Source organism: Mastacembelus armatus, chromosome 18 (assembly GCF_900324485.2).
Source record: "Mastacembelus armatus chromosome 18, fMasArm1.2, whole genome shotgun sequence".
NCBI classification, from domain to species: domain Eukaryota; kingdom Metazoa; phylum Chordata; class Actinopteri; order Synbranchiformes; family Mastacembelidae; genus Mastacembelus; species Mastacembelus armatus.
In genome coordinates this window covers 5,162,196-5,186,276 of record NC_046650.1, presented here as the reverse complement: position 1 = coordinate 5,186,276, position 24,081 = coordinate 5,162,196, and the positions used below count along the sequence as shown (strand labels likewise).

Here is a 24,081-nt window from a genome sequence, read left to right as displayed (position 1 = left end):
CAATGTGAAGAGGTGTTTCCCTTTTCCTTTTGTAGTAATAACAAGCTCACCTCAGCTGCAGTGGTGTTCCAGAGGCTACTCAGCATTAATCTTTCAAGGGCCTTTGTGGCAGACGTGTACCCCTCTGCAACCACACACACACACACACACACACACACACACACACACACACACACACACACACACACACACACACACACACACACACACACACAAGCAGATAATTACAACACCTATTTAAAGGATTTAAAAATGAAGTACCTCCTCCCAGCTGTAAATTTGCCAGTAATGGCTCAGAGAAAAAAGAAAAGTCGTTTTTCCATCTATGCCTGCCTCAGTCCCATCATTTATCTTTATTTATCAGTTGCATCATTCTCATTTAATGCTTTTTGTTGTAATTTTCTTTATGAATTATCTTTAGTACTTTCTGCTAGATCTGTTTTCATTTTGGATTCTCCAGCCTTTTGGTGCCACAACTTATTTTCCACATTTCATCAAATCATCTCATCTATTTCAATTATGACACCCTTTATAAACATTTTGAATATGGGCTGTGACCTCAGTTTATCCTGAAAGCTAATCAAACAGGCTGAAGACACTTGATTATGTGTTTGGCATCTAATCTTGTACAAATTATGAGAAATTGGCCAGTAAACATAAATAAAAATTAAGAGAGTGAAGAATGTGTCTGCCAGAGGAAGGTCAGAGGTTAGGGGTAGCTGCAGATCAGCTGTCCTAGAGCATCTAGAGATTTACTTTCTGTGTTCTCTCAGGTTACCAACTGGACTACCTGGAAGCATCCAAATGTGAAAATATTATAAAGGGACAAAATCCCCAATGATTATAGCTAATGGAGAAAAGCCTTGAATCAACATTTGTAGACTACAGTTTTAAGACATACAGTCCTGCCATTGGAAATGCCCACTGAGAGGCCTGAAGCTGAAAAGTTCATCCACATATATGTGCAAAAGCTGTTTCACCCTCTTTAAAAAAAAATGAAAAATTGTCCGCAGTTTCTGCTGGATCATTATACTTTTCATTTCCTCACACAAAAACTAAACACATGATAAAAATCTGTGTAGGTAGCATCTGATTACGTCAGTGTGTGGGGTTTCCCTTGCAACACACAGCATAAATAATTAATCGCATGAGAGTATTTGCAAACTCCCAACTCACCTCTCTGGTTTTGTTTCACCAGACCACACACTTCACTCCAGACATGTTTAACACCACAGCTGTGACTGCAGCTCCTGCCAGGAGAAAAGAAAAAAATAAATAAATAAATAGCAATTACTTTACTGAAGAGGACTGAACCTCTTCTCTGTCAGGAATAGATTCACATACCAACCAGTTGGGCAGCCAATACTCATCTTTAGCCCAGAGAGATACTTAAACATCACCTAAGCTGCACAAAAAAACAAAAAAAAACAAAAAACAGCTAAATGAATATCTCGACACAAAATTACTACAGGTAAACCTTAGTGGATCTATGTGTTGTGCATAAGATAAATAAAAAGCAGAGTGGGAGTGACGGGCTAAATGATGGACTGAATGTCCTTTTGTCCTTACATGAGCTTCTTGTTTTGGAAGGATAAAGTGAGATGATAATAGAGGTGAAGAGGAGAACAGAGGAGTGAGTCATTGCAATGCATCAGATTTTCTGCATCTACATAAGAAAGTATATACTTTTTTAAATGATTAAATCCATGCTGACTCCTAAGCCTAAAAGTCAATTTATAATGGAATGAAATCCTGGGACTGTTTTTAAAGAAACAAGTATACTTAACATTTTTGACCCCACACGTACAAAATAAAGCTGATGTGTATTCAACAAACTCAGTGGTAAAACTGTGCCAGGGCAGTTTGATTGACAGGGCAGGCTGGATCTTACAACTAGTACAAACAAAGTGAACTGAAGATTTTTTGTTGTCTTCAGAGGAGAAGAGGAAACAAAAAGAGAGGAGAGGGGAAGAGGATGCTGGGAGGGCGAGAATGAGGATGAGAGGATGGCCTGACAGGCCCAGACTCATAGCAAACTTAACGTCTCCACTGGGAGGAACAACCACCATCATGCTCATCTTTCTTCCCCCTCTCCCTCCCCTCTCTCTGACTTGTACAGCTTTTACCCACCTGTCAGTCTGTCCCACTCCCTGTCTGGCCATTTGTGCCTGTTTGCCTCTTTGGTGGGTTGAGTCTTTCCCCCCCTCCACCATCACCCCTGCCCTCATCCCTTGTTTTCTGCCAACCCATGAAGCTCTTCATTTTAAAATTTATATACTTGTCTTGATGTGTCCCTTGTTTGCTGTCCTTGTCCTTTACCTCTGTGTTCTCCTTTTCCCTCTGTCCTCCACCTACTCACCCTCATAACTTTAGCAGTCCGCTCTCCCCTCTCACATTTTTATTCTTTCTCTTTTATTTCACCGTTCGTCTAACTGGACCCAGTCCATGCACAGAATGTATGTTCAGAGAAATCTGCTCCTTTTTAGGGCCTATTGGTATCTATTCTGGGCCAATTTCTTATTCTAATAAGAGCTGGTAGTAATTTAAAGAACATTTCTGCTTGTTTTAAAAGCATTCCTCATTCAAATGACGCAGGCTCCCAATATACCACTCAGAGATGTTAGTCGATGTCTTCCATGTTAATGCCGGCTCAGCAAAGCTGACACGGTGCCAAAACAGTGACAGCTGTCCCACGTGAACATTAATTGTAAGAGCAACATCCAGTGCAAGTACAAGCCACATGCAGATGGCATCCTTTCATATAATGTCAGCACAGCTCCAAAACTATGACTCATGCTGATTAGAAGTATGAGATAAAAAGACATGGGAATATGAGCGGCAGTCAACAGAGGAGAGAGTGCTCAAGACCAAAACTACAAATACCATAATGTAAAAACCTTTAAATTTAACTTTCAGTCAAAGCTGCAATAACCTATTATTGTATTATAATATTAGCCTGTGATCAAATGCAGTACATGTAGCCTATTAATGACAATGTGATGTAAACAAAGTTGCTTATTGTGATGAACCTCTGTAAAATTGGCACCAAATCAATGACTTCTTTCTATTAGCAAATTCACTGTTTACCTGTTCACTCTGACCACTTTCAGTTTTCAGAACATAATGCAGGACGCAGCAGACAGCTTACTGGCTATTTGCAACACTAACATGGACGAGTTTTTAAGTGCACTGAATGTCCTATACCCAATGTCCTTAATCTTTTTCCTTTACATTCTGCACGCTGTTTAGCCCAACCATAAACCAAGGGTTCTCAAATACTTGTATGCAAAGATTACAATATCTATTATAGAGATATGCATGATGTTTTGAGCTTTGACTTGGGGTAGTTTCAGCTACAATGTAAAAAAGCCAGAGGACTGACTTGCCTATAAACATCTCATCGTTCACACTCAAGATTCCCATAACAGTCTTTACTGTTCCCACTACTGCGTGACCTACATGTATACAGTTTAACATGTCACTGTGCTGCAGTTCAATGATGATAATCAGCAATACCTAAAGCCCGACCTTGTGATGACAGCATACACAAGCAGAAGCTTTTTCACTGCAGAGCAGTAAGTCCAGCTGTATGAAGAGTCCAGATGGGCTGTGTGGATCCATCTGTCTATGTACATCCCCAGCAATACATGTCTTCTTGATCATTCGCTTGTCATCTTCACCTCTACAGTACCTTACTTACTGGGTACTGCACATCTGTTATCTTTCTCTATATCATGTCTAATGCCCAACAAATTTGAAATTATACATACTGGGAATGCACTAAAAAGCCAATACTCATTTAGTGGTGACCACTCATGCACCCATTTAGTATTAATTAATTAAGGTACAATAAGTAGTTTTTGAAGGTTTTGATATTAATGGAAGAGCAAAGAGCAGATCTCTGCAGACCTATGCAGTGGCTGTACAGTCCTTCTGGAAGACTGGGACACACCGGTAACTCAGCAGAGGTTAATGGCGAGGGGAAACTCCTTGTCATGGCTCCATTGTCTGAGACGCTGGGACACACTTACCTGTGGGCACCTCCTGAAAATTGCTTTCTGATAAAAATAGTGCTCAGCCGCATACCTGGCCCACTTTATTAGCAGTGTGCTCTGGAAAAGCCTCCCGGGTAGAGAGGTGGCAGTGGAGAGGGAGGCAGGAGTGATGTGTGGACGGTGGGAGAAAGATCGGCGTGGTGTTTTGAGATGTAGTTGGTACACACACACACACACACACACACACACACACACACACACGCACGCACGCACGCACACACACAAAATGAACTACACACTCCCCTGTGGAATGTAGTCACCCTCCACATCCCCACAAACACATATGTGCAGCCAGGTATAAACAGCCTGACAGAGGCAGGCAGACATAATTGGGCCGGACTTCAATACCTGGGACTAGCTCTAGCTAAAGTCTGCAGTTTAGAGGAGAAAGTTGGGCAAAGTGAAACTTTACTACCCAGATGACATTGTGGATCTACGCTCAGAGGATACACGAACATAGCTTCGACCCAATATTGAGAAGCACTGGAAGGCATGGAGGCAGAAATTAAACTGATTTTCTGCCTCTTTTCACATGCAGTTTCAGGACAAAGTGAAACATAACTATACTATGAGTATTGATAAGTTATTCAGAGGTCTGAACAAACACAAGAGCGAACTCTTCATTTACCATGTTTACTGCACATGGTTCCAGGCAATATTTCGAGTGAGATTTTATTAACAGATCACCAACATTTCATGCAAACAAAACCCTGGAGGTCAAAGGCCACAGTGCTCAAGGACACATGGAAGCAGTTATGTTCATGGCTGCCATGGTGCCCTTATGCACACTACAAAGAAAACACGAGGCCCAACAAGCTTTTCTGACCAACTAGTGCTGGCATGTCCCTGGCTGGCTAGAGTAAGTGTAGTGTATGACTGAGCTGCTGACCTCATCTTTATCCTCATCATCACCATTTCACCTCCCTGCTCTGTTATTCATCCTCTAGACTTCCACACTGTTTATCTCTCCTACATCTAATTTGCTTGTTGTTTAGTCTTTCTCCCTTGTTTGCCCCCTCCCCTCCCTGCCTGCTCTCTGCACTTGTTGTGGAATTCTCTAAGCTCCCCACTGGGGAGTCCTTTAGAAATGCACGCAGGCACCAGCTGCTAAATAGGGAACTACTCTGCTAACATAACCAGACTAGGAGAGAAGGGAAAGAGGGAAAGTGCGATAGAGGAAGGAAGCATGGCAGAGGATGAGATGAGCGAGGAAGATATGGGGCATCCTGAAGGAGAAGGAAGAGGAGGAAAAGCCAACAGAAGCCTGGATTTTATATCCACCTAAAATGCTGCAGCTACACCCAGAGCCAACGCACTGGCCTTGATGCATTTTGAGAAGAGTTATAGCTGCCCCGATGAGCTCACTCCACATTGTGATGAGCACTAACAATCCATAAACACACACACACAAGAAGACAGGGATGGATAAAGATGCATATGAGCAGATCCATTTTAAAAGATGACTTATAGGATACCAAACCTGACCAGATAGAAAAAGCCCAAGTACACAGACTTTGTTACTGTAAATTAATTCCTATGAGTGGACGTGTTCTTCATAAATTTCATGTTGTGGCATTCTGCTGCCACGCCTTTCAGAACTACTTAATTGGGATGGATGTTCTTTGGCAACATAGAGAGGTACCACATCTATCATGACACTCTGTTCTTCAACAGCAAGCAGTTCCTTTGTCTGCAGAGACTGGCAGAGAGGAGGTGTGCATGTGTGGGGATGGCCTCTTCAAGATATTTAGTTCAATGGTTTGCCTGCATTGTAAAGAGTAGGTCACATGAGCATGCAGGGATATACTTAAAGTCCCTTTTTAAAAGGATTTTTCTCTTTTTTTTGTCTTTCTCAGCTGCTGACAGAGCAGTAAGACTGAACTAAAAGTATTAACTTGACCACAATAAAACCACCACAACAAGCTAAGACTATATATAAAGCTCACCATCACACACACCTGACAAGTGGCAAACAGTCCTTCAGTCAGTCCCCTTAAAGCCTTCAGTCTTCCTACAATGCGACCTTAGAGGACCTTTCCCTCCATCTGTCCTCAGCCACCCATCGAATCAAAAAGCCAGTCTCTTTTTCTTCGAGTCAGCATTCTTGTTTCCTTTCCTCTGCTCTCCTTCTCTGTCTTTCTTTTGCACTGTGATCAACCCCCCAGTTCACACACATACACACACACCTTTCACCTCTAATGTGGCAGCAAAACCGTGCAGACACACGTGGACTAAAGGAAGGGGACGGGTAAGTAATGTGAAGGATGGAGGCAGACTCAGTAGAGGAGACGGTGAGGATAAAGAGAGAAAGGAAGGATTAGGAAAAAGAAAGGGAAAAGGAATACAGACAAATGACAAGTGTGGAGGAGAGAAGCAGATATGAAAAAGGAAAGGGAGTTAAGACAGGCTCCCTCTGGAAAATCCCCAAATGCTCACCAAGGGTCTGGCAGTCAAGGTGAGAAGCAGAGGACATCCCTCCCTCCCTCTCTGCTTCCTCCCCCTTGTGCACTCACCTGCACCCTCTCCAGCTGTGCTCATTACAGTGTGTGTGTGTGTGTGTCTTCTCTCATTTGTTTGCTACTGTGTTTGTGTGAAAGGCTTCTTTCATGCATATGTCATGTTTGTTTATCCTTTAAATCATGAAAATGTGCTTACAAATATGATTTTTTTGTGCTTTTTTTGTATGTTTTTTTTTTTTTACACACACACACACACACACACGCACCCCTTCTGTGTCATGCATGCATATGTCTGGTGGTATTATCTGGCTGCTGTGAGCCCACCATTCATGGTCAAGCTCCAGCACTATTTAGGGAGTCCCTGTAAATGCTGGCACAGATGAGGACCCCTCTCTACCTGAACTAGAAAAAGCTCTTTTCTCTTTTCTGTCTGCCAGCAACTCAGACACATAAGAGGGTTCACACAAGCAGTGAGAGACCAAAAGGTGGAAATTACACAGAAAAAGACAGAAAAGTCCCTTGAAGACTAACCAAAGGGAGCTAATCAGGACAATGGGGACAGGTGTGGTGGGTGTGGGAGTTCATAGGAAAGTTCAGAGAGGCAGACAAACAAAGGGCAGACAGAAGACCAGGATTGGGATTGTAACATTAAAAATTGGAGTTCAAAGTTCACCCTTGAACATAAAAACAGCATTTGATAGAAAAAAATTCAATTACTGATATTGCTGATTCTTTTTTTTTTTTGTTACACCAATACAGCAGATGAATCTAGAGCTACAGCTGCATCCCTTGAACATATCCTAAAAGCTCTCCCTACCAAATGAAGGGCAAGTCAACCAGAAAAATGGTGCTTTTAAAAGTCATGAAAACTGGCACTACTATAGAGCTTTGTAAGGTTGTTTTGTCAGAGGTTATTTTCACTCATCAGCTGTAGAGGTTTATGATTTTAACATTAAAGCTAGGCTACATTTTCGACTATGGGCATACAGTGGTCTAGATAAAAACTACATGGTAATTTTTATGTAGACCAGTTTTCCTCCCTACATGCTGAGTGACGGCTGAGAATTTGAAAGCAGCGTTGATGATAACATCACAGAGAATGCCAGTGGGGCTGTATGTTGTCCATGCATAAATTAATAAATGATAATTACTTCTATCTTTAGACAATTATTTTTGCAAGCTCCTGTGATGTTTCCTCAGCTGTTTGTCCTCAATTAAAGATGTTTTGCTGCTCATTTGCTCACATAATAATCAGCTGTGCTGGTAAACAAGCTTTGTACATCTAACCTTGCTCTGTGTGCGTTTAGTGCTGATTCTTATCTTTCTGACACAAGTTGCATCCTCAGGTAAATATTTTATCATTTGCTATACATGCATAAAAACACTCTGTCGGGTTCTTCCTCAGGCAAAGTCCTGAATTCTCATATCTTTGTGTTCTGGTTATGATTTTAGCTAACAGTTTTAAGTATTCACATATAATACACACACACACACACGCACACAAGCTATTTCTGCACACAACATCTCAAATCCTCCCCGACAAACATTTTTTTGGATGGGGGAAAAAAAAAAAAAAAACATTTTTAAATTCCTGATTAATCCAATATATTTTTACAACCCAAGCCATCATTTTAATCCCACAGGATATTTTTATGACACAAGCATTTTTATTGGATGATGAACTGAAGGGACAGGTCACAGAGCTGAAATGTGATCTGACTGACAGGCAGCTTACTGACATGAAGTTTTGACCTTTGTCATGACATGTCCCCATGCAATAAACAACACCATAACTTTTACACATTTATTTTTACAAAAAGATGACTTGCATCAAAGTTTTAAATGCGACAACAGTTAAATCACTGGCCCTTGAATTGATCATCATTTCTCCCCACAGCACACAGCTGTTTTCAAAATAAGCCACTGTTGCTAGCTAGTGCAGCAGCTAAACAGATATTTCCCTCATGCAAAGATGAATTCTAACGAATGATCCCGTGTCAGAGTGTTTACAGTCTTTAAAGTTTCTTTTTACAGCTCCCTCACGGCCAAAACGCTGTTACTGCTGATGCTGGGAAAGACCTGTTATGCATGCAGGGATTTAGTGTGTCAAGAATATTTTCACAGACAGTATTTGAGAGGTTGGACCTCGAGTCATGAATTGGATGAGATAGACAACGTAACACAGCCATTTGAATGTGGGAGGTTCTTTACTCTTTGGGGACTAGCACCATGGGGGTCTCCTCCAAAATATCACAGAATATTGCACAAATAGTTGGATCTGATTGAACTTTTCAGCAACATAACAGGTAAGGTAAGGTACTGCACTGGTTAAACACATACACACCAGCGCCCATTCCTGATGTGTTACACTGCTTTCCTGCTTTACCTCCAGATTCCCATAATGACACAGTTGCATTTGCAGCCCTGATAATTTTCCAGAGCTGTAAAATCCAGTGTTTGTGTTAGAAACTGTGCTGTGTTTTTGTCAGCTAATAAACTTTAAACACATAAAGCCATTCTTCAAACTGTGAATCCTCAGTCTTCATTCCAATTCATTAAACAGCAACCAGAGTTTTTTCATGCACATGTATGTCTGAATACACCCAACATGACAAACTTGCACCTTTTGTTTTAAAGCTCCTCCACAAATTTGACTTGACATTTTTCCTGTCGCCAAGATGAAAAATGATGCTATAAAATGTGCGGTGGAATGAAGACAACAGCAGGCAAGACTGGAGGGAAAGGTGTGAAAAAATTTTATTCCTTCTACAGATTAAAAATTTAAATTTGGTTTACAGCGCATTATTTCTTATTTAGGACTTGGACTTGACTCTGGACACCACAGCAATATATGTGAACACTGCAGCTTGCTTACAATAGCCCATTTTGTTAAAATGAGGCCATCCAACTTCCCAGTGTGTTAGTTCCAGGTACAAACGTGACAAGTATTGATCAGGTGTAGCTGATGACTCGTGTAACACAAACGGTAATAAAAGTAGTGAGAAATTCAACAAATGTATATATTTCCTCAGTTATGTCCAATACTCATGAACGCGCGCGCGCACACACACACACATGCACGCACGCACACACGCACAGACACATGCACACACGCACGCACACAGCTCATACATTTCCCTATAGACACTGTGAAATACACCTGTCCTATGGGATGAAGTTGATAAGCAACTTAAAGCCCCTGGATTAACCTGTGGTCATCTGATCACAGCTTATAAATTAAAAATTTTCAAGTAAGTTCTTCACAATCAGTTGTGTCACAGTGCTGCACATCCAATCAAAGACTAATCAAGTTTTTTTTTTTGCTTTAATGCCTATTGACTTTTCACAAAAGGTGCTAGATAGAATCAGTTCTCCAGCTCAGCACATGTGGGGCTCAGTGGTTAATGGCAGCCATGTGCTTGTGACCGGGGCTGAATAACTTTAGATGCCACTGAATGAAAATGAGAAGAGGGTTTGTGATTAATGGAGAATAATCCTACTGTACTTTCTCTGTGTTTCTTTCTCCATCTCTCACTTTGCTGTCTACCTCTTCTCTTTAACTTTTCACCTTTCTTATTTTGTGTTTTTATTTTTGTTCACTCTTTCCCTCAGCTGCTCCCTCCTTTTCTCTGCATCCCTCTCTTCTGTCGGTGAGAGTGAACGATAAGGGAGGCAACTAGTCCATCCGTCACTGTTGTAATGTGTATGAGTGTATTTGTGTTTATTTGTGTGTGTGCATGTGTCATCTGGTGCCGGGTGGCCTCACACTGATGTAAGAGAGATTCGTCATGTCTCTCTGTCACAACAGCAGACACGCATGAGTGGATGTACACACACACACACACACACACACACGCACACACACACACAAACACACACAAACACACAAACACACAAACACACACAAACACACACAAACACACACACACAATCCTCTTGTCTCCACTAAAATGATTTATATATAACAAGATTTTAGTAATGCTGTCAATTAGTTTGTTTATGGATATTCAGCGATTCCAACTTGATCTGGTTTGTGCGAAGCTGCAAATTCAAACTAAAATATACAAAACTACACCACATTACAGCACAGAGTGAAAGTTTTCTATTGTGGCTACTCTACAGCTCGAGTGGTTTTCAATGTGCTAAACGAGGTCCTCTGGGGGAAGTTGAATATAGTGGTGAGTAGATAGATGCAAGTTAAATTCAGAGCATCCACAGAAACAGCAGTGACAGGAGCCTGGACTGCCTGTGTGTTTGGAGCAGCCCCTGCTGAACACTACAGGAACTGCATCAGTGATAATGAAGTCTGGCTTTTCTCTTTTAGATGAGGGGGATGAGGGTTTCAGGCGTCTGGTGACAGCTTTGAGTGTTTTTTTTTTTTTTTTGTTTTTTTTTTATAAAGTAGGAGAGTTTAATTATCGAGCACTTCTCTAGCTCTAACATCACAAGGTGCCTCCCAGTAAATAAAAAAAAAAGTAGAGGCATATTAGCTTAATAAATAAAGCAGAGATAACACATATGAGTGATTTGCTGTTTACTGTTACTTAAGCATTATTATGGGCATAATAATTAAGAGCTATGTAATGAGGTGAACATTAAAAACAGCTGGAGACTGACAGATGAGGAAACAGCTCAGCTCAGTAAATCCCTCAGTAGAATCAACACTGGGCTAAACCACCAGGCGTATGATTGAAAGCTTGATATCCTGATGTGGTAAAACTGTTGGTGTGGCAAGGTCATGAGAAGACAAATCTGCATTTGAACCTATTACCACCCACTGTACAGTACAATATCTCTAAGCATATGAATAAAACAAAGATATGGTGGCTCCCTTTGTGCAAAGCAGTCGAGAAATCCTACACTGTGGATGTTCTATCAAAAATTATTTTGGTCTCATCTTGGAGGACCACAAGTTTATTACTACTATTATTTGACAGTTAACTACATAATGTTTTCAGGGGTCTGGAGGGGGCTTTCCAGAGTTTAAAGTGTAAGGCCCAGTATTTTTATAGTTTGAACAGTCAAAATATCTGAGCCTGCGCCACTTACATTTTGACCATTATTTTAATTAATCTATCTCCAGTGGTTTCTCAAAGGTTATGAAAGTGAAATGATTAAAACCCTTTTGTCATAATGTGGACAATGACTGTTTTTGCCAAAAGTGATTCTTAGCTTGTCTTAGCTTGTTGTTGTGGTTGATACTCCAGTGTGACTTATAGTCCGGAAAATACAGTATGTCTTGAAGACTTATATAGAGTGGTACAGCAATAAAAAAAACAGGAATTATCATGACAAACTGTGACAAACGTCTCAGAAAAGATCACTTGTTGAACTTCACACCTTTTCATTCCTGGTTTAACCAGAATAACTACCTTTGTCTGGTGGTAAAATCCCAGTCTCCATATCTTTCTCTCTTGCTTGCTCTCTGTCTCCCAGGATGATAATGGCTAATTGAACAGCCCTCCTTTACACGAGGTTGGTCATCTATTGGTAATGATGCAGCCGTAATGATGCACACCTTAGACATAACTCACATGGCAAGACGTTAATTCATGTAATTAATCAATTAATGAACTTTGAGCACATCTCACTGGGAGAATGTGTGTGCTGGTGATCATTCAAGTCCACACACACACACACACACACACACACACACACACACACACACACACACACACACACACACACACACACACACACACACACACACACACACACACACACACACAGAGACGCACACTCACACACACGCACACACCACATTGTGGTGCAAACACAGTCAGTGATAGCCATCTGATGACACCTTCCAAGAGACACCAGACCTCCAGATTTTCCTCTGTGCTAAGTTAATTAGGGGTGTGGAAATGAATGGCTGCCTAAGTGAATGAATGTGTAATTAAAAAATGGTTGATACAGTCAATGTAATTAGCTTGTTTATGTGTGGTACAGTGAACAAAGGCAGGCATTAAGACCCTGCGCCTGCGGTGAGAGGGGAAGAGAAGACAGAGAACTGCAGGAGTGTGGGTGAGAGAAGGGGGAAATGAATGACAGTAAGAGAGAGAGAGCAAACTCCTTATTCAGGACTTTTCTGCTAACCTGTCACATCAAGGCTCCAAATCAATCCTGCAAATTGGTTTGTTCCTCGACAAGGTTACCAAATGATGGCAGGATGGAGGGAATGAAGTGGGGAAAAAAAACAGAATATGAGCAAGAGATGTGGGGGGGGATGTCCCCTTGTTGACGTATTGTCTAATGCACTGCTGTGTGTGGGTGTGTGGGTGTGTGTGTGTGTGTGTGTGTGTGTGTGTGTGTGTGTGTATGAGCTGAAGGCTTGCAGCAGGTCCGTAAACTATGTTGGAGTTGAAGGATCATGTTGATTGTTGTTTGTTAAAGATAAACTGAACTGACTGAGTTATGGCATCCCAAGTCACCTACCTCTTTGTCCATGTGGCAAATACTCATGTGCACATATTGTAATGAGTTTGTGCTCTGTGTGTGTGTGTGTGTGTGAATGTGTGTGTTGTCCCATTTGTCAATGCAGTCACTCCTGTAGCTCTGTCACAGTGAAATGTGGGGCCCATTTCCTCCCATTCCCGGCTGAGCCAGTCGAATTGAAGAGTAAATATATAAATAATAGAACAGATGAGAGATGGCTGATGCTCCAAATGTGTTATTCTTCCCTGACCTGATGTGTGTGCTTCTTTCTATGTGTGTTTGTTTCAGGAACACTTTACGCCGGAGTGTAAGTTTAAGGAGTGTGTGTTTGAGAACTATTACGTCACCTACTCATCCATCCTGTACAGACAGACCCAGTCGGGTCGGGCCTGGTACATCGGTATCAACCGGGATGGACAGGTCATGAAAGGGAACCGCGTCAAGAAGACGAAGGGAGCTGCTCACTTCCTTCCCAAACTCATTGAAGGTGCGACAGATAAACACATGCACTTCCAGAGGTAGCTAATCAGTATAATCCTGAGAAATGCTTTTATTTTTTCTAGGTCTACGGTCCTGAATACCTATTCTTATGTTTGTAATCACTACTGTACCCACTAGAAAGAAGTCTTTGACCCTATAGTCATTCCCACAGCACACAAACTTGAGGGCAGGTAGAATTTCTGCATAGAAAAACAAGTGTTTTTTCCATATAACGGATAAAGTATTGTATATTTTGTACTTAATTCCAGGCAGAATCCTGCAGAGGTCCACCCACACCTGCCCCACACCTCTGTATCTGACCTGATGCGTTACCTGCAGTTATCTCTAGATGAAATCTGGACCTGACCTGTTAACATAAGACCCCCGACCCAACCCATGCCCATAATTAAACAGACTAAGCTACACAGTTCTCCATTTAACTTGCAGTCGATTTTAATAGCCTCAGAAATTAATACTCACTGGAGGAATATGCATTAAAATATATAAAATGCTTAAAAAGCAAAAATAGAACATCATAAAGCAGAAAACACATGGATGTAGGATGATACACAATATAAACATGTGCAACTTAGCTTGCTCACTGGCTGGTGCACTAAATCAATTAATTACAGTAAGGCAAAAAAAAAAAAAAAAAAAAACTTTCTAAACCTATGCTAAGGTTTAATAAGGCTAACCTAAACCACAATCCATAATACTGTTATCTTTAACTTTATTTTATTGGCCAACATTTTGTGTCCTGTTCATAAACTTCTAATGGCAGCCCATCTGGCCCCCTCCAGGGCACAAGCCTGCAACGTCTGTCTGGGAGCTATAATTCAGAGCACGGACAAACTCTGCTTTTTCCTCTACTGTACTGTCCTCATTGTTAAAGTCCCCGTGTGCAATTCAGTGGTAGTTTCAATAAAGAGATGCAGGTGGATACACTGCCTGACATGGAAATACACGAGAGAGTGGCTGACAGCAGCACATCAACAGCACCAACTTGTACCTCATACCATAATCATATTTTTTAGACACCACCATGATCAGGTTAAAACTGTATGTATTGTATAATGTCATTTAAGCTCTGTTACTCTCTGCCTCCTCAGTGGCCATGTACAGAGAGCCCTCACTACACGATGTTGCTGAACAGAGTCCACCCAGGAAAACGCCCAAGACCTCCAGTGACTCGCCCGTGCTCCAGAACGGCAAGAAGGACCCTCAATCCAAAACCAAAACCTCCTCCTCCTAGCGCTGAGAGAAACGGGGGGTGGGGGAGACCGAGCACTGGGCACCAGCAGACACTTGAACAGGGTTGTTAGGGCTACCCCCTCCTGCTGCCTGCGACGATGACCCTGCACGAACTCTGCATTCCACAATGCACTGGTGTAAATTTGGAGAAAAGGAGCAGGTCTGGCCAATGAGAAGCCCCTCTAACCTTTACAGACCCGCATCGACACCAGCCCTCCACCTTTTTATTTAATAACCTCTTATTATCAGACCTGGGGATATAAAAGCAATAACTCCATGAAGAGGTGAACAGTCACCTAGCATCACATAGCATGTCACCACAGCGTGTTTAACCAGCTGGAAGAAGTCCCACATGCTTTCTGTTCTTCTTCAGCAAACATCCTTCCAGTCACCCGAACACCCAAGCACCCAAGTCTTCCTGGTTTTACCAAAATCAAATCCGCCTCTCTGCAGCACATGCGTTACAGATGGGTTGTGTTTTTATTTCCCTGAAGAGCTCCATGCTAATGTTAGCTTGACACAGCCATGCTAATGCGAGGCTGTCACTGAGACCCTTCCAGACTTTTGTTTTGCAGCCATCTGCTCAGTCCACATCTTCTGTGTGTGTCAGCGACTTTGTGAGATGGCCTGCATACCTGCCAGCCCTGTTTGTGTGTGCGTGTGTGTATTCCCTTCTTCAATTCACCTTCGGTGCCATTTGATTAGTTTGTGACATGGACTCAATTTTCCTCTCAGCGGCACAAGAACACCCCTCCTGTCCTCTCTGGCTCTGTTAATGGAGTCTGAGGCTGATCAGAGTCTTTCGACCCTTAAATGAGGGGCCAAGAGCGCCCTCAGAGCGCTGCATAATCACACACAAACACATACACTCATTAGTAGACTGACATTAACACACTGCAGTGAACACACACACCTGATAGCCAGCCACCCACCCACGCACACACGCACACACACAGTGATGTGGCGTTGAGTGTGTGTGCAGGCTTTGGGAGATGATGAGGATATCATCGGCGAAATAGGGTACTGATGGAGCCTGACTATGTAGCTTGTGATTGCACTGCAATAACTTTTTCACCCCCAGGGCCCACACAGTAGCTGTGGACTATCTCAGCATGGTACCATTGTCTAAAAACATAGAGGTAAAATTCTGATATTTAGTTATCGCATCCATATTTTGCTAATTTTGCGTATAAGCAATTATGCAGATTCCTTGTTACCCACTACTGGCCCCAAGCAAGAAATACTCGGCATGCTATATTCCTATTATGGACTGTATGCATAGAGAGTAGTGTTCACTCATTTTTAAAGGGGTACTCCACCCATTTTATAGGACAGTCACTTAACAAGTCATGGAGAGTACTACACAGTCTGTAAAATGTCTGCTGTAGGGAACCGACACAGCTGCAAATTTGACACATAAATACACAAAGCCATATATATATTTTATATTTCACGATAATTCTACATATGTTTCAATTATGTGGTGTGTTCACACCCAAAAGGACAATAAATAATTATTTGAAAATAAATTGTGTATTTGTGAAGTTTAATCGATTGACATGCAAAATGGTACTAGAGCAATCAGACTTTACATGCGACTTGTTTTCATATTTACACACATTCACATGTACACAGACTTACGTATAAAACTGGTGGAGCTCCCCTTTAATAATTTGCATTTGAAAATAAGCTAACCTGAACCCCAGATCTTCACACAACAAAATGGCCCTTCACATCCGTCAGCAGAGCTCTAGTGGGGAATTTGTGTTTATCAGGCAAAGAAGGTCTAATGACAGATGCTATCAGATGGCATTATGGGAAGAGGAGGATCCTGTGTTTATGGGGAACAAACAGTCGAGATATCTCAGCGTCTGCCGCTCTGACTTTGAACATTCTTTTTAAATCTGCCTCTTGTAAGTTCCCCAAGTGCAATACTAAATCATTGGAGTTGTTTTGAAGTTCATACGCTCATGGATATGTGTGACTCATATGACTCACACGAATCATTTGCTTTCAAACATTCACCTACAAGCCACCAGTTTGAACAGATTGCGACAGAGTAAGAAAAAAAAAAAAAAAACTCTCTTTGCCCATGTGGTGATGTGAATTACCATAAATATCTCCTGGAGACTTTGGTTTGTATACAAAAGAATTCAAGCCTTTACATTTCATTTCACACACCATGATTCATCTGCTGTGTTTATGGGGGACAATAAGAAACCAAAGTTAAATATAAGTATCTAAACTGATAGATGTATATACTGTGTTTCTAAATACTGTAAGAAGAATCGCGGTTTTAAAAAAGGAGATGGGAACAACATTCGATGACATATTTAGTAATGTCACTAATAGGAGAGTAGTGAGAACATGAAGGTCTTGATTTATGTGTTTCCGTTCGTTATGTCCATTCAACATCAAAAGCAGTCCTTTCAAGCCTTCTTGGTACAATATGCCAGGCAGGGTAATTGTTTCTGCCTAATGTTTATGTATTATGGGACACAAGGGAGTCCCTTGTGTTCAGGGGGTAGGGGCGAAGCAGGATTGATGATCAGGGCTTAGAGAGAAGGACAAACTGAAGAAAGGAAACAGAAAGAGACTTTAAGGGAGGAAAATGTGTGGTGATGAGCAGAACAAAAAGAGATTTAAGAGGAAATTATGGTAATGCAAACAGCACACAACCGCTTCTCCTTCCATGAATAATTCCCTGTTCTCCTATAAACCTGTGATTGTAAATAAAAATAGAGGATAACCTGTGGGGAAAAAAAAGCAGGCTGCTGAGCAAAGCAGCCTGGTACCTGATACAGTTTATTCAGAAGAGAAGAGTGGTAAAGTGATGACTTTAAGGGAAGGAAAAAAGGGAGCACCTTTCCGTTTAAATGAATTGCACGTCATTAGAGAGTTATTTCCATTATTTTTAGATTTGTTCCACACAAGCTACTGTTAAAACCGCCGTTTCTCACTAAAGACCTTAATTAAACTGTTAAATAGACCTTCAGGTTGGTGTGTCTGACCAGTCACCCCCCTGTGGATCACTATTTCCGGAACACAATGTTTGACTATTATTTGCAAAGTAATTACAAGTGGTTAATTAAATGAGGCGCCTGTCTGCTAGAACAGTAATAAGCGTGTCTGGGAGTAGATGGGAGAGATACTGTTAGATGGCAGGATCGGAAGAATTCAGCAAGCAGACAGCCATGAATTCTGTGACACCCATTGTCATGTACTTAAAGGGCTGGGAAATCTATGTTGCAATATTTTATTATGTATGTTAGTTGTTTTCAGAACTCAGAAAGACAAAAAGTTGGCGAGAAGAATTAAGGGCTAAAAATTTTAGTTCAAGTGACTGTTTTAACTTAGATTATATTAATAGAGAAAGAGAGTTGGTTTGGTGTAATTTCAGTAAAGTGTGCCTGTGTCTATCATGCTCACAGGCATCGTTAAAGGGGCACTCCCCCAATTTTACACTTAAAGATCTGTTCACTCAATCTGTTTAAACAGTAGTAAAATGTCTTCTGTGCTTCAGAGAGGCTTTAAAAAGGTTTGTTCAGATGGAAAGAAAAGCTCATTTTGGCAACATATCAGTTGTGCAAATTTGACCAGTGGACATATTATTCGCCACAAACAGCCAATGTACCAACTGTACAGCCATTAGGCGTTAGATAGCCCTAAACGGACAATGTGCCTGTTGTGTGTGTGTGGCACAGCTCAGTTTCTGAGCTCAGAACTCACTAGGAGCACCAGGTCACAGAGTAAGTCTGTGTTAAAGCCTGTGATAACACTGGTCTACAAGGAGAAAGCCTTGGAAATGAAAGGAGCTAAATTTACCCAGAATTGGGTTATTAATAAATGAAAATTGAGTCCTGAGCCTTATTGGCTCTACTTTCCAAGATACGGCTTCAGGTCAAAACTGTATCATAAAAATTAGGAGAGGGGTGTCCGATTATTCTCCATAGCCTTCCTGCAAAATGTGATATATCAGTGAGAATGATGCCACACCAATCATTCGAAATTTATCTTTTTATTGTTGCCACTTTCCATTCATTTATTGGGTTTTCATGTAACATTTTCGTGCTTTTTTCATGACAAACTGACCGAATTGTGGCTGCGTTGGTCCCATTGCTGTGTAGCTTCTACCGTACTTTGTCGAGAAGTTACGAGGCATCATGATCATCAGACACCCCCTCCCATGTAGGCAAGTATATTTGCCTGTGTATAGATTATTATTAAGTCTTTATCATAAAATATCTTTAAAACGTCAGCCAACCAGCACCTTTATCACCTCTTTTCTAATTCAACGAATCAAAACATAAAAATTAGCACATTTTATCTCAGAGGTTGATAATTTCCCAAAATTTGTAGACCAGTGTAAGCAGTCCAAACATTTCAATCCCCCACAGACACGCCTTTGCCTCATTTAATTCCATTTCTTCCAATAATCTTCTATTGACAGATTAAAAAAAAATAAAGATTTCATCTGTACTCACACTGCATCTAAAATTCAATTTGCATTCTGTCTGAACACACCTTTAAGTTAGAAAAAGAAAATGTCCTGATATGACATCAAGGTTAACTTGGAATTAGAGTGAAACTAATTTTTAATACAAACTCACATAAACTGGAGGATTTGGCTTTAAAGAAGTAAGCATTTAGGACAGAGTTAGGGTCTAAAAACAGCATTATGGGAGACTGCAACATTAAATTTCTGGGGGTGCTCCTTTAAAGTTAATGCTGTATTATTTTTGGTTTATTAATATGCCTGTACAGATGCAAAAATAATAGCACATAAAGTGGCATTTTTATATAAGAGAATGACAAGAACTCTTTTTATTTGTTTGCAATATTTGTATGGCAACATTTCCTGCCTCATGTGTTAGAATAACTTTAACGCAACAAAGATCACAATTTAATTAAACCGATCCCTTAGAGGCGCTTTTCAGATCTAGTGAGTATTTGTCAGCAATGGCATGTAGTGAGTGATGGATTTATATCTCTGTTTAATATTGAGATATCCATCCTCTGTGTGGAGTCAGCAATTACATGCAATCCATCACAAATGATCCATCAGCCACTAAAAGCTGTATCAGTAATCAGTATCTGTTCATTTTTTCATCATAGAATGTGCCAACAAAATAGTTTTTTCCCCCCAATTCGCAGACTGTAATGTCATAATAATGCTATTCATGAGGAGGATCTATTTCTGAAATACAATATTATGTTATCCAGATGTTTCCAGAAATCTTTTTTTGTCATGCAAACTATTTTTTCAGCTACATCTGTAATCTGGTTACTCTATTTTGTGCAACTGTAATATCTTTTTTTTAAATCGGATTAATCCAAATGTGACGGCAGTAAATACTGGCAAAGTGGGGGATAACCATTTAAACAATGAAACATGAAAATGTGTATCCCAGTGTGTTTGCAGTGTTATTGATTTCACTTTGGTAGATTTACAAACCATTTATTGTGAGTAAAAAGTGAAAAGGCATGCCTGCATGTGTGTGTGTGTGTGTATTACATGTATTGAGTGTGCTTTGCTATATTGTCATTCTACAATTTTTTTCTCTTCTCTAAGACCTTTGTAAAGTCTGCTATCAGCTTCTGTTACATCCTGACTGCTCTGTGCCCTTCAGGCATTACATCAAATGGGTCTGTGTGAATCAGAGGATGTAAAGATTGTGTCTGTCTGAGCACGTTTGATCAGTGAACATGCCCCCCACCATGGCTGTATTTCCTCCTTTGAATCCGCTGATAAATATCTCTAGGTTCAGCAGTAAATGTTAAGATATTGGTCCTTTGGAGAGCTTGGCATCCTCGTTCCTTTGCAATACAAGAACAAAGATGGGAGAGGTGTACCTCATCGGTGTGAATGTGTGGATATTGAAAGGGGTTAAATGATGTGTATCTGATTCAACTGCACCCTTTACACATGACACACACACACACACACACACACACACACACACACACACACACACACACACACACTCTCTCTGGGGACTCCCTTCCCTTCCATTCCTCCCTGGTCAGGGCCCTCCCTGCTTACTGAGCGAATTCTGTCTGCAGAGGGTCATCTGGGGTTGTGAAGGACCGAAAAAGCAAGAGTCGCGTATCATATACGGTGGTGTAGCTATCACGTGCCCTCACAGCCTCCCCTTTGATGTTTCACTTCCCCTCTGCAAACACCATTTCCCTTTAACCGAGAGACAGTACGTATGCGCGCGTGTGTGCGCAGTGTATGCATTCTTTGGTCTTTGTTTGTAACTGTTGTATAACTGTGATTGAATATCTGTGTATGTCCTTGTATCGAAGAAAGCTCAGAATATAGTATATAGAAAGAGAGAGAGGAAAACAGAGGATAAATCAGAGGCCAAATCAATGAGCATGAGTCCCTGGGCAGAAAGCAATAAACACCATTAACAAGGCGCAACCACATTATCTGGGAGGGTGTAGGGGGAAAAAAAGCATTAATATTGATAGAAAGCAACTGAGTGTTTTATTAGAGCTTTTATTTTTCTAACACTGTGCCCTTTTTGTGAGCTGGAATTTGCTGTTTAAGTGTGTGTGTGTGTGTGTGTGTGTGTGTGCGTGCATTACTTTGAGGTGGAGTCCCTTCACCACATCTGCAATGCAGCAGAAAACACAAAAAAGAGAGGGAGGAAGAGAGTGGCTCACGTGCTCCAACAAGACTGACGCTGTCCTCGGACAGATTTTCTCTCTCCTTTTTTTATTTATTTATTTTTTAAGCTGCTTCACCAAAAAAGTACTTTTATATTGGAATTCAGAGCCTGAGCATCTAATGTCACGCCATGTACAGCATGAACTATCAATTAACTTGATATATAAAGGCTGTGTTTTTAAAGGCACACCCACAATCCCAGGACACATCTGCATTGCACACAGCACCCTGCACCAAGCCAGCGCAGATGTGGCAAAATGGGGTGACCTTTACAAACTGATCATGGAAGGACTTCACCTCTTACAAGCTAATGCACCAACAATGTTTCGGTGACTTTATATTATAAACCATAGAAAATGTATTTATTTACCGCTTTTTAAGCGCATTTTGTTTGGGTAGAAAGTATGGACTGTGTTTTGGGTATTTCTCAGTACTGACAATACTGTGGTTATTAGTATCCATTGTATCAATCATTGTTAGTCTGTTCATGTGTGTTTGTTGATTTGCTGTGTTTATTTTTTGCTGTTAAAATGCATATCTGAGGTCTGTTCTCTTCCCATATAATGTCAGACATTGAATAACAGAGCTCAGTCTGCAAAGAGAGGAAAACTGAGTACAGAAAGATTGGGGGGTGTCCAAGCTCCTCCTCCTGATCCCCAGCCTCCTCCAGCACTCACCTGTCAATCAAAGACCGACTGACTGACCTCTGACCTATAATCTCTTAATGAGATTTAAATTGGCTCACCGGCAGCATGTGGACTGCTCATTTACCGTCTGTGTCCCTCTAAATCACACACACAAATATCAAACTGTGTGTGTGATTCTGTGATCAATCCTTGAAGGATTTTTTTTGGACTTTTTTTCCTTTGTACTGCATGGACGATCCAAGTTATTGTGTCTTCCAGAAAAGATTTTGAGAAAACCACCATAATCTTACTTTCCTTCTCGTCTTCCAAATGCAAAAAGAGTGCTTCAGTCTTCCAGCTATCAAAGCCACAATGACACTATTTTTGTATTCAAATGGGGTATAAAATATATCTATATATCTCTATATATAAATATATCCATGCAAATGCAGTTGGGGTGCAATAACTCTCCCTGTTGCTGGCAAGGTGGAATAACACAACTACACCAATGCCATCCAAACCAATGGATCACTTGGAGAAATAAGCGGAGGAGGACTACAGAGAGTTGTGGGACTTGCAGTTTGAAACTCCTGGGCTGAGGCAGAGGATCACAGACAGGCAGGAATAAAAGCATGCATGCGCCAAACATTTACTGGACACTTTCAAAGAAACAGTCTTTACCCAATATTTACTCTTTAACCCCTTAATCCCTCCCTTCACAACACTATTATCCCAAACTCTTGTCTCAGCATTTGCAATATGATCTGTATTTATTTCTATAATAACATACACAAAGTCAAGGGAGACGTATTATTGGATATAATTGAATAAAACAAACTAATATATTTGTATGATTGTAACTATGGTGTGCTGAATGTTTTTTGGGAGTGGGGGAATTAATTCCAGGCTACTCACAACTCCAATACACACAAAACCTGGACGTACTGAAACAAGTCAACTAAATGACCAAATTACTCATATTACTGTGCTCTTTTAGTCTGGAGTTGTTGTTGTCTAACCTCGGTCCATCTGAAGTTCTGTTCAATTGGTCTGGACCAAGAGTTGTATAAGGTTTACAGTGTGATCCACTCCCTTTTAGCAATATAGCCATTCCCCACCTGCATTCAACAAGAGTTCCCATAATGCTTTGGGAGAATGTAAAAATGAGCTTTCACACAAATCCAAAGAAACAGAAAAGAAACCAGTGTGTCTGAACCAAACCAGTTAGTTTATGAGTGAAATCACCGAAATCCAGATGTATTACCAAAAATCGTCGGCAAAATTTGAAGAGTCACAATAAACTAGAAAGTGTTTTCTATCCAATGATACCAAGCTCATCAATAAAACCCTTAAAATATAAGTACAACAGCTAGTTTAATTTAAAAGGAAGGTAGGTAACAGTTTAATTTGAAAACTAAGATAAGTTTATCACCGTGGATTAATTAGGAGCATAAAAAAAAAAAAAAAAAAAAAATCTAAAAATAAAATTATATTAAGGTGTTACACTGACAACATCAAGTTTTTATGTAAATGGATAAACAATCACTTCGATTCATACTAACTGCTGACTCCTGAATTAAAAAGTGATCTATAACCGTTGTTCTGGGAGAGATCACTGAATTTGAATCACTGCCAACAGGAGCTTTATACTCTCCCTTCTGACCACCGATTTGATGTGTGACTTGACACTGGCTGCTAGCTGTTAATAGTTAGCTTCTATGGTAATTAAATTGGCAGCAGGCCAAATGGCAGCGACAGTAGATCATAAATTATGTTGGCGTGGATGGCCGACGAATGCGTGTGAGAGCAGAGTGGCATGAAGAGACGAGTAGAGGGGGGACAGATATGTTTTTACTGCAGAGGCCAGCAGAAAATACAGCAGTTTGATCAACTTAGTGTTATAGTGTGAGTAATGGTTGTTGTACATGTCTAGTTATTACAGTGGTACAATGCAATTCTTGACAATGATCACAAATAAATTGGTCTGTATGAACTTCAATAAACAGCTGGTTGGAACAGGGAAGACCAAAACCTTTTATCAAGCTAGTCTTCTCTATGTGATCGTATCATGACACTGTCCTCCAAGTGAAGTTTTTTTA

The 24,081-nt window shown here is 40.7% G+C and overlaps 1 protein-coding gene across 1 annotated transcript in view; it reads left to right on the top strand.

Annotated features, from left to right (window-relative positions):
* fgf11a (fibroblast growth factor 11a) overlaps window positions 1-14,681 on the top strand; it is a 63,764-nt gene extending 49,083 nt beyond the window's left edge. Inside the window, exons 4-5 of the mRNA XM_026292221.1 lie at window positions 13,238-13,436; window positions 14,539-14,681. Coding sequence (XP_026148006.1) covers window positions 13,238-13,436; window positions 14,539-14,681 — 342 coding nt within the window. The remainder of the gene's footprint in view (window positions 1-13,237; window positions 13,437-14,538) is intronic.
* The last annotated feature ends 9,400 nt before the right edge of the window (window positions 14,682-24,081 follow it).